This window comes from Primulina tabacum, unplaced genomic scaffold (assembly GCF_025594145.1).
Source record: "Primulina tabacum isolate GXHZ01 unplaced genomic scaffold, ASM2559414v2 Contig369, whole genome shotgun sequence".
In the NCBI taxonomy this organism is placed as follows: domain Eukaryota; kingdom Viridiplantae; phylum Streptophyta; class Magnoliopsida; order Lamiales; family Gesneriaceae; genus Primulina; species Primulina tabacum.
This window is the reverse complement of record NW_027459733.1, coordinates 119,223-133,930: the sequence shown is the minus strand read 5'-3', so window position 1 is coordinate 133,930 and position 14,708 is coordinate 119,223. Positions and strand designations below refer to the sequence as shown.

The 14,708-nt window shown below is 34.6% G+C and overlaps 1 protein-coding gene across 3 annotated transcripts; it reads left to right on the top strand.

Moving 5' to 3' along the window:
* Nucleotides 1–201: 201 nt before the first annotated feature.
* LOC142534115 (uncharacterized) lies at nucleotides 202–5,549 on the top strand. 3 transcript variants are annotated; one of them, XM_075641030.1, is made up of 9 exons: nucleotides 202–333; nucleotides 3,434–3,788; nucleotides 4,046–4,079; nucleotides 4,156–4,371; nucleotides 4,469–4,558; nucleotides 4,666–4,731; nucleotides 4,821–4,912; nucleotides 5,005–5,052; nucleotides 5,222–5,549. In XM_075641030.1, exons 1-9 carry the CDS (start codon nucleotides 318–320, stop codon nucleotides 5,337–5,339), a joined length of 1,035 nt encoding a protein of 344 aa, XP_075497145.1. In that variant the 5' UTR covers nucleotides 202–317; the 3' UTR covers nucleotides 5,340–5,549. The 3 variants fall into 3 exon arrangements, with proteins under 3 accessions (XP_075497145.1, XP_075497146.1, XP_075497144.1); XM_075641031.1 differs by lacking the exon at nucleotides 202–333 and adding an exon at nucleotides 2,889–2,926; XM_075641029.1 differs by lacking the exon at nucleotides 202–333 and having other exon boundaries at nucleotides 3,021–3,788.
* The last annotated feature ends 9,159 nt before the right edge of the window (nucleotides 5,550–14,708 follow it).

Genomic DNA, 14,708 nt, shown 5'->3' with positions numbered 1-14,708 from the left:
AACTAAAAAAATATTAAGTATAAAAAAACGATTATATAAGCACACAACGCATGCACACAATCGCTAATAAATATTATGGTTAAGTGTTGATGGACGAAACAAGAACCAAGCCACGGAGATTTTACCTTTGTCATGGGAATGAATTACATGACGAGAGTTGTTATAGCTTTGTTCACATTATTTTTGCTTGCAAAATGCCATCTATGTGTTTTTAATTGTATAACGATTTTTTTCTCCATTCTAGAGATAATAAATTCCTTCATCTCATATTCGCGAAATTTTATTGTGAATATTCGTTGTTGCCGCGAGATTCTAAGATGTTTCGAATTGAAGGTTTGTCTCTTTTTCTTTTTCTTATTTATGCATTTGTGATGTTAGAATCTTTACTTCCCATACATTAGATGGTTTTTCATGGCTTTATCTTTTGATTCTTTTCAATATTAATTATTTGATTTTAAAGAAATTAATTGATCTTTAACTAGTAAGTACCATAAAATCTGGTTTCTACGTTTGATTATGCACCAGGTCTGTCTATTTCTAGTAAATTTATAATTGTCTAAATTAAATTTGCAAAAGAAAATATAAATTTACTTTGATAAACAATAATAAATTTAAAACTAAAAAATAATTAAGTAATTATTTTTTTTAACAATTCCTCAGTATGGAGCAAGATACGATTAAACCATCAAGATTTAATGGTGCTTTGCTCTTTTGGAACAAATATATCAAATTATACTTGCATTAATTGATAGTTTTTTTTTTTTTTTTTTAAACTGAGATAGACAATGCTTACAAGTTTGCTAATGTTATCCACTCCAATTCAACTTTTTCTTACTTAATAATTATGAATAATCATCCTTTGAAAAATTTAAAAAAAAATTAATAATTAAGAAATCATCCATTATCTTTTTTCCCATGAATATATCTTTTTTTTTTCTTCTATAAATTATACCTCTCCATATTTTTTTTAAAAAATATTTAAGTTCATTTTTCGAATATTAAACTTTGGCTTTGCTGTCATCCCTAGTGCGGAATATTGGGAGTATATGACAAATTTGTTTTGCGTATTAGATAGCCCAAGGCATAAGGCTTTGCTTAGGGGTCACGCCTTGACAAAATATGCATACTACGCGTTGCCCTCTACCATGCAATTTGAAGCAAACCTAATATTTACAATGTGGAGATTAAATCAAGAAAAACTTTATAAGATAAAATTCAAAATTAACACACACACACACACACACACACAATTAAAATTTGTTTTTTTTTTTCTTTTAAGGGTTGCGCCTAAATTTCTTATTTTCAAATCTTCTGGTTTTTTAAATATGATTTCTAATATGCACGGTGTCGCGATCGATTCCAATACCGAATCGGGTTGATCATGCGTCACATTCCATTCCATGCCAAGATGAAGTATAGAAATTGGTAACAGAAGTTTGGTTGGCTAAACAACTAAGCTTCGTTTTAGAAACCAAATTTTACTAAAATAAGTGAAATTTTCGCTGTTAAATTGACACTTTTACACTGTCAATAATCACAAGGAGAAAGGTACGAGAATATATTTAAATTATTATTACAAAACCTATAAATAGGGCTTAACTTTGATGTGGGGAAACCAAGATATATATTTGCCATTTTAGCCATTTTAGTGGATCACTTTCTAATTTTGAAAAGACAGAGGGTCAATCTGTGAAAAAGGTGCTGGCAATATATTTGACCAAAGACTGGTCCAAAAGCAAATGCTCTCTCACTTTTAGTCCTTTGTTATTTTATTTCTTCGGCTTGGGAAGCTTATTTTATAATTTGTCTCTAATTCCCACAACTCTTATGCATCGCCCAGTTTGTTGATGTGCACCTCGTTTCATTTTATTATTCTACTCCCCTTACACATGAAAAATAATTTTGTGTACCTTGATTCGATAATTACGGAGTCGTCGCTCACTGTTCCGATTTTTAGAAAGACAATTTCTTTGGATGTTAAAAAAATCGGCCGCCTACTTGATTTGACGGCTCAATCAGCTTAATTTAATAATATACGATTTCTTTTTATTATTTTTTTTAAAAAAAATTGTTCGACATATTTTTCGATCAATTCATATAGAATAAAAAGAAAAATATCATTGACTTTGAGTTCAAATCGAACGTAGAACAAACTATTGAAAAAACATGAAGTGGAAAAAAAAAAGATATTTAAGTATAAAAAAAAAACGCCCAAGTGCTAGACACCTACTTACCACTACGTTTTTTAGAACACTGTTTTAATCTACTTCTCCGATTCTTGTCTTGGCTGAGAACCTAATTAGCTAGGCAGGGTGCTTCAGTTTACAATCCATGTTAATCCCCTTTCAAAAATGGCTTTATAATTAAGCATGAATTAATTTATATGCTTTAAAACAGAATCAAATAACACAAAATCCAGAGTCAGAAACAAAACGGGTCCATCTTCCCTCTCCAAAACCTATAAAGAAACATACACAAAGGCTGCTTCTGTACAACAAAAGACGACGAGTCTGTGTTTTTTTTTAAAAGAAAAAAGAAAAAACTTAAATTCTGCATGGGGATTGTGACCTGGACTAGTGCCAACTCATCAATATTTTAAATTTGAAGTTTAGTTTATTTTTTTTTTTGCAAGTATAAAATTTATATTTTAAATACATTGAAGCATTTTATGTAATATATTTGTAAATTTTAAGAATCAGATTTTTCAAAGTTATTAATAAAATTTGAATACTTTTTTATTTGAAAAAGACGAAAGTGACATTTAGTATGTACCTGTTAATATTGGGGAAGAATCAAATTAAAAGTGGAAGCTTGCGATCAAAGCACACATGGTCTTCTCTCTTTTCTTTATTTTTTTTCCTTAGAGTTTCCCTGCAATACAGAGAAGCAAAGCATATCCTACTTTAACATAATGTTGGTTCCTTCTGTAAGTATTCCATCTTTTATTAGCTTACGGTTAAGAACCTTGCATTCTTTTCCAATCTCTCATTCATATATATATATATAATATATATATATTTTTTGTAGTTTTCTGTACAAAAAATTTCCCATGAAAGTTTGGAATCTCTTCTTACAGAAGTTAACGTTGGACAATTTTTCGGACTTGATTTTTCTTCAATCTGCCATAAAACTACAATTCTTGGTTTCTTTGAAGGATTTGATTCTTGCTCTTCAGCTTTGAGCATTGCAATTCTTCAGTCTTATGATTCTCGTTTTTTCATTCTTCCATTTGAAAATTTTCGCCAATTCTTGAATTCCATTCCGTTCAGATTAATCGAGGAATAAAAACTTAATCTTTAGGTTGTCACACAATTTTGAACGTTTGTTCCATTATACTCTCAACGACCCAAGTGATATTATTCCCATTCGAGGGAATTTTTTCGGAGAAATTCGAAACAGGGAACGTAAATGAGTTTCTTAACATTTATAACAGGATCCACAAAAAGTTCATGGCGACCAGCCATGACTACTGATACAACCACAGCAGCATACTGGCTAAATTGGAGGGTCACACTCTGTTCAATATGGCTTTTAATGTCTATTGTTTTTGCATCAATTCTTATCTCGAAATCCGAAGGTCGTCGTGAAACAGAAGAAACGAATGCGCAAAACCCACAAAAAGATTCACCTGGGGTGTTGTATGAAGATGAAGTGTGGAAACCTTGTCTTACAAGTGTTCATCCGGGCTGGCTACTTGGATTCAGAGTTTGGGCCTTCTTAGTGCTTCTGTTAATGCTGATACTGAATGTTGCTGTCGATGGAGGGGACATTTTTTACTTCTATACTCAGTAAGTTTCTATTTCTTGGTTTGATTCGTGTCTATTATAGTAGCTTATGGAAGTCATCTTGATATTACTCGGGGATGGAGCAAGAAAATTCGATTAAGAGGGTGACAATAGGTTTAGTATGCATAAAAACTTTGGGGGGAAAACTTGTTTTTTCCCGACAAAATCGAGGGAAGAGGAAGGCAGTTCCCGCTCGTTCCTTCACTAGTGGACTTGTGTTTTCTGTCATATTAATGTTTCAAAATATGTTTGATCAACAGGTGGACTTTTACTCTTATTACCATTTACTTTGGGGTAAGTGTTCTCCTAAGAACAATTCAAGAACCAACATGTTTCTTCAATTCCTAATCACAATGACATGGTGTTGTAGCTCGGATCCTTACTGTCGATTCACGGATGTTATCGATACAAATATGAAATCAAAAGTGGGAATCACTTTGATACCGGGCACGGATCATACATAACCTCCACAAATGCACACAATTCCAATGTCTTGAATGCTACAAAAGGCATGGAACTCAACGAAGAACATCTTCACCGTAAAATCGCAGGTTTTTGGGGTTATCTATTTCAAATAATTTTTCAGGTAAATCTTAAACGACCCTGCTGCTATATGTATATGACTGAACATTCTTAATTTAAATGAAATGTTTATAATATTTTTCCTACTTCTGTGTTTGAAGATGAATGCAGGAGCTGTGATTCTGACAGATGTTGTGTTTTGGTTCATATTCGTTCCGTTTCTTACAATTAAAGATTACAATTTGAACTTTGTAAGAATTTATTCGATACAAGTATTCTGTACCTAAGTCTGTCTTATATAGGAAGTAAATGGTATTTTTCTCCCTTTCATCTGAACAACACTTGCATTTTTTTTCAGTTGATTATTAACATGCATTCTATCAATGCTGTTTTTCTAATTGGCGACACTGCTTTGAATAGTTTGGTAAGTGAGAACATATTTTACTTATATGATTACTGAGACAGAGCCAAAAATATAATCTACAATTTACTTCGTTGTCTGTTTATTTTCAGCGTTTTCCATGGTTCCGAATCGGGTACTTTTTTCTCTGGACATCCATCTTCGTAATCTTCCAGTGGATTGTCCATGCTTGCATCTCAATTTGGTAAAATTTACATTTATTTATTTATTTTTTAATGAAATAGTTTTCATTTATGCATAAATTTGTAACAAGAAAGTTTTTTTCTCCTGAAACAGGTGGCCTTATCCTTTTCTTGATCTGTCATCTCCATTCTCTCCATTGTGGTATGTCAAGCTTCACTCTAATCCAATCCAGAAAATTAAAGTTAATAAGCAGAATCTATAATATTATAGACGGTGAAAATGCGATCTTTAAAAAATTTCAAAATATACGGGTTTGTTCATCTTTATTTATACCTACTGTAAAAGCGGCCTCTTGAATATTGGTTTTCAGGTATTCAACTGTGGCGTTGATGCACGCACCGTGCTACGGCATTTTCGTGTTGATCATGAAAGGAAAACACTTTTTGCTGTCAAAATGGTTTCCCCATTCTTATAGGTCCATGCAGTGATTCATGCCGATAAATTCAAAGCTAAGTACATAGGCAAGATTTATCGGATATATATAAGTAAAAGTTTTGCACTAAATTTGCCTGACATTGAGCTAAAGAAATGAGTGCAAATCAAAGATTCATCTACATTTGGAGGGCAGGGATTTGTAGCATATCTATACAAGATTACTGCTGAATGAAATAATTATTGGAGAATCGTTTTCTCGTACTCTGGGGCAAAGAAAGTTTTAAAATTTTATTTTAGACATTCAAAAACGTTCTTCAAACGTCGTATGAAATAAACTAATCATAGGGTGTTTAAATTTGATTTACTTTTGCGTGGATAACGTCAGCTCAAATTATTCCGATTTTTAAGCACATATATCTCTTCTTGTAAATCTCTATGAACAGATCTGTGTCATTTGATCATCTAATCAAAATTCCTCGTTTAAATTACACTAGAAATCTAAAATTTTTAGTGTTGAAATTGGATCCCCAAAATTTTACAAATATGTCGGCGTTGCGGCGACATCGGGGTGACGAGACAGTGGTGGAAAGATGGCCGAAATTTTCTCGTGAAATTAAAAAGGTGGCGGAAAATTACTGTGTGAGAGAGGAGATGATTTTGTGTGTTTTTTTATATGGTTATGTTTCATTATTATTAACATTTGATAATATATTAATAAAATATACTAACCATTACTCAAATCATAATCTTATTAGAATTATTTTATTTTCATTAATTATAATTCTCTTGTAGCATGTATCATACAAAGTCAACTTTTGATAATACATGATATATATATATAATCATTATTTAATTTCTTAATTAGTTATTAATTATTTATCAATAATTAATCAATTCTAGACCACTCTATAATATTTCATGAGAACAATGTACATTTAGTAGGCACCACTAATAACATTATTATTTAATTAGTTGATTCTAAATTTACTAAATAAATAATTGTGAAATCATTATAACCCCGATCGACGATCAGACAGCGTCGATATATCAAGGGTACAAATTTTGTTTTTATAATGAAAATTGAAAATTTTGAATATCAAAATTTTCACTGATCCATTTTTGGTATCTGTCAGTTTTGTGAACTCCTTTACCAAAATAGGCAGTTCCACTCTCCTCACAAAATTAGTAGTCAAGTTAATTTCCAATAATGGAAACAATTTATAAACTCATTTATACGTTATCCGTTCGATCTTCATCAATTACAGTTACCAAATTCAACTCATTGAAATTGATATCTCGATGTGAATACCAAAAATGATATTTTTGTGACCCTCAATTATTTAGGGATACATCTTACCGTGTGTTTATAACTTCATGTGATTCAGAATAACGTTTATTCTTACTCAGGCTTGCCCTAATTAGCCTCATTCTTTTCATCAACCTCTTGACCAAAAATGTCAGAACTCAAGTATGATTGCACTCATTAGATCATGATAAGAGTGTCTAGTAACATCGCTTCATGATCCCTTAGGTATCAGTGATAGTGCCTGCAAGAACTTTAAGTTATGGTCAGCATATAGTACGGTCCATTCAACTCATATATCTAGTCGAATCATCAACCATTGGTATATCAAGAGTTGCAAATGAATTCGATAATGATGTGATATATTTTTGAGTAATAATAGTTAAATCGGATGTGCAACTAGAGAATCATCTTCTCTAAATCACATATCTTACTCTTGTGAGATATTCTTTGCACTATTAACTCATTAGATCACATATGCTATCTTCACTTGTAGGCAAACAATAAATCCCCAACTACAATGTATTGGGTCATACATATTTCAAAATTAACTCAACCTCGCCACCTGATGACCTTTAATGAACTCGGTAAACCAATCAAGTGCAGTGCTAGTATGCAGAGTCTCAATATTGTCTTGGGTCAAAGGCCTAATGGTGTTCAGCCATAACCGCGAACTTTTACGCTTGATAAGTGATAACCACTTAGAAAGTTCGAGAGATGGTTGTTCAACGAATCATTAAATGATCAGTCATCTATATGAATGAACATCTCCATGCCCTTACCAATGAAACGTGACATTTACATTACATATGCTAGTATCAAGCTTAAAAGACCTTTATCCTTATTTTAAGCAGCTGAATTGACTAGAAACCTATTTAGAATATACGGTACGCTTTCTAATGAGTTTCATGATCTTACGTTGCGAGGCAGACCTCATGGTACCTATTGTGTAACGCCCCAAATTCGACGACTGTCCTCACTATACTAATACGAGTCTTTCCAGCATGTTTATGTTCTCACTCATACGAACCCTAGGAAACTTCCCAGGGGGTCACCCATCTTAGAATTGCCCCAATTCAAGAACGTTTAACCTTGAAGTTCTTATGTGATGAGCTACCTAATAAGAAGATGCACCTTCTTGATATGAGTAGTATAATCTAAATCTTTTAAGCCCTCCTCAATTGTACAGTCTCATACATGAATAGTTTTGGAATCCCTCTCCTTCCTGGGTAGAACGGTTAATTCATGTTCCCTTTATCTAGAAGCCTGCCAGGAGCTGCTCATTATTCGTGCAACCTCATGGCACTAGCGATAGCCTCCCGCCCTCTTCATCCACGGGCCTCACATATTGTATATTCAAATACTTTATCTATGCAGCTTACATGAGATACGGATAAAGTAAATGTCATACTTGGATAAAAATCGTAAAATATTAATAAAATAAAGATTGTTTTACATAAAACTGAATAAAGTTCAAGCCAAAAAGTTGGCTCGCTGGACACCCACTTTAACAATCTTCCACTTGCTCATAGCCAACTACCCATAGATTTCAAACACATTGCTTCACAATGCTTATCAAAAATTGGTCCTGGCAGGGGCTTCATCAATGAATCTACATCGCTATCTGTGGATGTGACTTTCTCTACAGATATGTCTCATCTTCCCACAATTTCCCAGTTATGTGGGACTTCGTCAGTATATTTTTGGATCACTGAATAGACCTTGGTTCTTTTGTTTGCACAATAGCATCGATGTTGTCACAATAAACCGAGACTGGATCAATTTCTTGAGGAATGACACCCAACTCTTGAATGAAATTCTTCATCCAAACAACCAGCCTCCTTTGTTGCAGCCGATGCAGCTATGTATTTGGCCTCAGTGGTTTAATTCGTCGTGGTGTCTTTCTTGGAATTCTTCTAAGAAGCAGCATCACCATTAAGCTTGAATAAAATCCAGATGTTGATTTCGAATCATTTACATCATGTTGGAAGCTAGAATAAATATAACCTTCCAATTTTAATTCTCCACCCTTTAAATGAAACGACCCTACTTCTAAATTCATTTAAATTTACACTAGTTTTTTTCTCTAAACCATGCATAATTAATTCATCATAAATAAAACATAAATAATCAAATAAATGAATTCCATAATATCCAAAACCATTCATGCAGAATAAGTAAATAAAACAATAAAAATCTAAAATTCAACTCAATAAATTCTAGCATCTTAACAGTCTATAAATAAAAACGATAATCCATTAAATCATCAAAAGTCTTTAACATATGAGGAATTTATAGGTCCTCGGATACGAATGCGCCTCCCGGAAGACTCGATTTTCCGCACCTCACTACTCAACATCGTCATCACATGTAATCATTCAAACCTAGTGAGTATAATGACTCAGCATGCTCAAACCTCATATAGCAATTATGTAAATAAACACTCATATGCATAAAAATTACTTTTACTAAAAATAGTCTTTTTCATGCAAACATAGAACCTTCAAAAATATGAAACTTTTTAAACCATGCTTACATGTGAACATTTTTCATATAAAATTATCATTTTTAGGTGAAGTCTGATCCTCGAAAGTGACAATATTTAGTCGATTTCTTAAGACCAAAGAATCGGGCAGAAAAAAGGGGGAAAAAACTTATTAGAAATACAAGACAGCCAATTCGAATAAAGTATTTTCTACGGTAGCACCATTGATCAATTTATAAACCATAGTACTAGGCCCCCGATTCAAAGTCCACTTCTTCGACGATCTCATCTACTATAAAAATAACTTCATCATTCACTTTTTCAACAGAATTGAGATTCCCCCCTCTCCACCCATTTTCACTCCTTTTTTCAATGCAAGTTCACCGTTCCCATTTTCAACGGATCGTTACTACTTTTACATCATGATCAATTTACATTCCTCAAAAAATATTTTTCCTTTACTTTATCATTTCATAAAACATTCATCACTTTCCATATTCTTTAAAATTTCCAAAAAGATGCATTATATTATTCATATACGTCGAGATTGCTAAAAATAGCGAATACATGCAAATACGTTAAAACTTCTAAAAATAGCATATATCATGCATATAATTTAAAACTTATAAATATAACATTTAACATGATTTGGAATTGTTTTAGGAAGTTGCAAACCGTCTTCGATTTTCCTCGAAGCAACCGCTCACTATTCAACGCTATACGTACCCGGACGACATTAAACTTTGACTCAAGGAGACGAATCGATTTCAAAACTTTAGAAACACCCAAAAATATCCAGTAACTTGCTTAAAATTCAATCTTAGGATCTACATTTCAAAAACGACTCAATTCGCTTACTGGATGGCTCGTTTACCATCGTTTTCGCATTTTTGGATAAACAAATGACCAAACCACCCTCCCGACTCAAACCAACCCGAGACCAGTCCTTTATTAACATCCTAAGACACGATTTTAGCTACTGGAAATCCCCAAGCCCAAGACAAAACCGAAAACATGGATTTAGAATTTAACCTAGACTCACTTCGCCCCTTTTTTTGACACGTTCAGGCAATTTACGACCCCAAAACATACCACGTCTCAAAAAGACCCCGAACCAGGCCCTAAACCCCTTCCTTAGACACTAAATAACACCATGATCAGTCTCTTTTGGACACAGACCAGATGTCTCATTCTCCAAACTCCTCGCAACAGCAGACTGCCGAATGGATCTTCTTGCGCAGCCGAGGAACAAACTCTCCAGCGGCTGTGGCTGCCCTTGGCTCAACTTTTGGCTCACACTAGACCCTCACCAGGACCCTAAGGCACGTCCCTAGCCCTTGGACCATCCTGTAAACCAACCCCTTAGCCCACATACCCGTGGCACATCAAAAGAGCCCCCACGCGTGCAAGTTCTGGAGTTTTGGTTCCAGCCCTAAACCAGCCCATCCAATGCTTAGCCAAACCCATCCTAGACCTTCGTAGGACCCTTTACAGTCCCATGCAGCCCCCCATGGCCGCTGAACCCCAAAGTCGTGCTCCATCCCCTCGGCCTGCACGTGATTTGCGTGCAGGGACCATAGCCCCTTGAGGCTCTTTGGTTTGCATTTTTGGTCTCGTCAATCCTCTTCCTAACATCTAGAACAGCCCTTGTTTACCTTGGTTTGCATCTCCCTTTGACAATTCGCAAAAACGTTAAGAATCATTTGCAAAACGTGAAAGACACATGCATAAACCTTTGACACCAACATCCTCATACACTTTTCACACAACATCAGCATACATGAAATAATATGGATTGAATGGTGCTTGAAAAAACTTTGAAAACATGGCTTTATTGTTTATGGTTACGAAACACGAACGACGGCATGACGAGAGACGAACGGGACGCAAAATTTCCTTCTTCTCTTGCTTCCTCTATGTCTCGGCCCTTCCTAGTACTCTAGTGTGTGTGAGTGTGTGCTGCCAAGTGAAGCGGCGTGTGGTTATGTGGAGGGGTAGGGTAGGACTCTATCTAATTAGTTATTAGTGGGCTTAATTTTACATAATGGGCCCTTATAATTAAATAATTAATCACCAACAAACTAGGCCCATTAAGATGATAATTAAATTCATAATTAATCCTATTAAAAGGTCCCAACAATATTTAAAAATATTTGGTGCTACTCGTTTCTAGTATCGTACGTCCGAAACTTCTCATTCCCTAGCAAAAGTTCGTTACCGATTAAGTTCGTCCCTTACTATAAATAGGTTGTCGATTTCCTAATTTGGACTTACTAAATATAGAGTTTCTATTTATAACTTTATAAAAGTAGAAACTTATTAAAATCGTCCCCGGTTCTCTCGTCTTCTGCTGTGCATCGCGTATTCGACTACAGAAAGTTCACATTCATAACATTCGGTCAAATAATCATAAAATCGTGCCAATACCTAAACATGCTCCTAAACCACTTATTTAGATAAATTTCAAATAAATTTTAATGCATGCATGTGGTTAGTGTGTTCAGGTTTTTCAGGCGTTACATTAAACCATGAGCAAATTTTTAGTTCTTCTTAAGTACTTAAGAATATATTTCACGGCTTTCCAATGCAGTGGACCAGGATTGTATTGATATCTGCTTGCAACACACAGTGCAAATACTATATCAGGTCGAGTTGATATCATACCATACATCAAACTGTCTATGGTAGAAGCATATGGGATGCGACTCATGGTTTCTATCTCATCGTCAGTCTTAGGGCACATAGACTTAGATATAGTCAAACCATGACACATTGAGACATATTCTGTAACGTACCGTACTTTTAAACTATTTAAAATTTTGCGGAAAAATAAAAATTTTCTTAAATATGAAATAAACTTTCGAATTTGCATTAAAATGTCTTGTTCGTCTAAGAACATTTGCCATAAACCAACCACACTCAAGTTTGCCAATCATCTAAAAGTATTTGCAATAAAAGATCACCATAGAAATTTTGCTAATGAAAATACTTGTTTTAGAACATTATAAACAAACATGAAATCAGAGTATTTGAAACTTTCATAAATTCTTAAAAACATGGCGGTCCTCGGGTTTAGCCTCCCGCTCAGTCCAAGCCGGCTCATTGGTCCTCACCCCTCGTCTTCTCAAATGCATTCTCACCTGCATCGATCAAGTCTAGTGAGTCTAAAGACTCAACATGTATAAACTGGAAGTAGCAAGTAATACGTAATAAAATCACATGCAACTTTAAAATAGAACATACATACTTGAACTTTAACATGCGTGTAAAAGCTTAATAAAATCACTTGCATACTTGTACATACTTGAACATACATAACTTCATCATTTTGCGTAGAGGCATGTTTCAAAGCAAGTGACCTATACATAGATACGCCCGATCAGACTAAACCACAGTACAAGGCTGACAGGGAAGATCCACTGCCACATACATGAGATCTCCGTTCATGCTTTAACGGGTGGATTGGTCCCTGGTCATGTTTTACCGCTTTTCAATCCTGATCTAAACCCGTTCATGATTTAACGAGGTGAATTGGTCCCTGGTCATGATTTACCGATTTCCAATACCATACATAATTTGGTCACAAGATATTTAGCATACGTCAAAAGCTTAAAAGTATTTTCTTTGCACGTCGAACATACTTATTTGGCGTTGAAGGATTCATTGGATCTCGCTTGGGGCCACTGCTGCACATACTGACATGAATTTCAACACTTAACTTGCATAACTTAGACGTAGGTATTCGTGATCACCATCGAAATAAATAAATCAATAGCTTATGACATTCTAAATCACTCGGGACTTGACCTCATTTAATCATCGTATTAACCCATGGTATAGAACCCCAAAACAAATCTCAAAGAGAAGCCTAAACTATTCCCAAACAGGAGGTACACGGACCCAGTGCGCAGGTCCGGCTCCAGGTCCGTGTAGGTATTGTAAAATGCGTGTGAAGGAAAGAGAAGGCACGGACCCCGTGCCTAGGTCCGTGTAAGGGTCCGTGTAGACTCTGGAAAATGACACCTCGAAGGAAACAAAGGCACGGACCCCGTGCCACGGTCTGTGTACCTGCGGGAGGAGTAAACCCACGAAAATTTCTGTGCTTGTGACTCATTCTCCCTAACTGGATCATCCCGACCATGAATCGACACCTCAAGACCCATCCTAGGATACCATAACACTGACTCAAGCCTACACAATTGTCCCAAAACAACCACGCATGAGAAGTGCACAACAAACCCGTGAACACGCCTTTTGGCAACAAAATGATTTTTACGACTACTCATTCTCCCAAGTGCCTAACGATGCGAAATGAATCAACAATAATCATCCCAACCTCATTAACGATACACCTAAACGCAGCAGTGATCACCCTTCGATCCCCAACAAAGCCTGCAACAAAAAAACTTTAAGAACACATCAATAGCATAATTTTCAGAAAAACGCAGTTTGAGCAGTCCCACGAGAATCACCATAACTCACTCAATATTTATCCAAATATTTCGAATTTTATATCAAATCGATGATATCAAAATGTTCTATGTTTCATATGTTGAAAGTTTTCCCAAATTCTTGATCGCAAAAATCACAGTTTTCAAAATACAATGAAAAACGAAACTTTAGATCTAAAAATTATTTCAAAACTGATCCAACCAATTTTTTCTGCTCAAACTATGAACATCATACATGAATTTTACGCATAACAAAAATCAACATAAATACTATGACAAGATCGACGCTGGAAAAATAGAATATACGTGTCTTTTGATATGAAAACTCACGATACCGAAGCGGGAACGGAGCGAGGCTTTATCCGGGACGAACGTGGTGCTATTTTCTTGCAACAAAACTCACGAAAAAATTGCTGGTGAATTAAAAGGAGAGGTGCGGCTGTTCTTGCTTCAAGGAACCCTAGCTTTCTTCTCTCAAAATATGAAAATCTGAATTGATATGTGTGTGTGTATGTTGTGTGTGTTAAAACATGTATGTGTGTGTGTGTCTCGGTGTGTGTGTGTGTTTAGTCAAATTAGGGTATTAAAATATTGCTTAATTAAAAATTAACCCCTAATTAAAAGTTAATTAAACACTAACTAAAATACTAACTCCTCACAAAATACTAGCACCTTAAAAATTGAAACAAAATACACAATAGGTACACCTTTTAAAATTTTGAAATTTTATAATCACCTAATAACCAAATTAGGCTTTTAAAATGTTACAACTAATTAAATTATTTAAAATGCCCCATTTTAAAATTGTCAAAATCGTCACCGATCTCTTTTCCTCAATCCCGCATCGAATAATCATCTGAAACATGAAACTCGTGAAATATTTTAACGTGCATCGCATAAACATAAATAATTTAAAATAATGCAATTTAAATAGGTCATGCATCACTAAAAATCATTTTAAATTTAAATAAATGATTTAACAATTAAATAAATGCATGAGTTTTACGTGTACTGATTTTGGGCTCTACATATTCTCTCTATGAATCCTCCATAGAGAATCTCCTCGCTATGATATCAATATAAGTGGATTGGATCAGCCCTAGCATCATTTTGATCTATCCTTATAGATTTGTATTTCTAATATGTATGATGCTTAACCCATGTCCCTGTAGAACTTACCATT

Coding starts and splice junctions, on each gene's coding strand:
- LOC142534115 (XM_075641029.1), top strand. CDS start 3,409: ATGAGTTTCTTAACATTTATAACAGGATCCACAAAAAGTTCATGGCGA. Junction 4,559..4,665: donor AAGATTACAATTTGAACTTT/GTAAGAATTTAT, acceptor ATTTTTTTTCAG/TTGATTATTAACATGCATTC. Junction 4,732..4,820: donor ACACTGCTTTGAATAGTTTG/GTAAGTGAGAAC, acceptor GTTTATTTTCAG/CGTTTTCCATGGTTCCGAAT.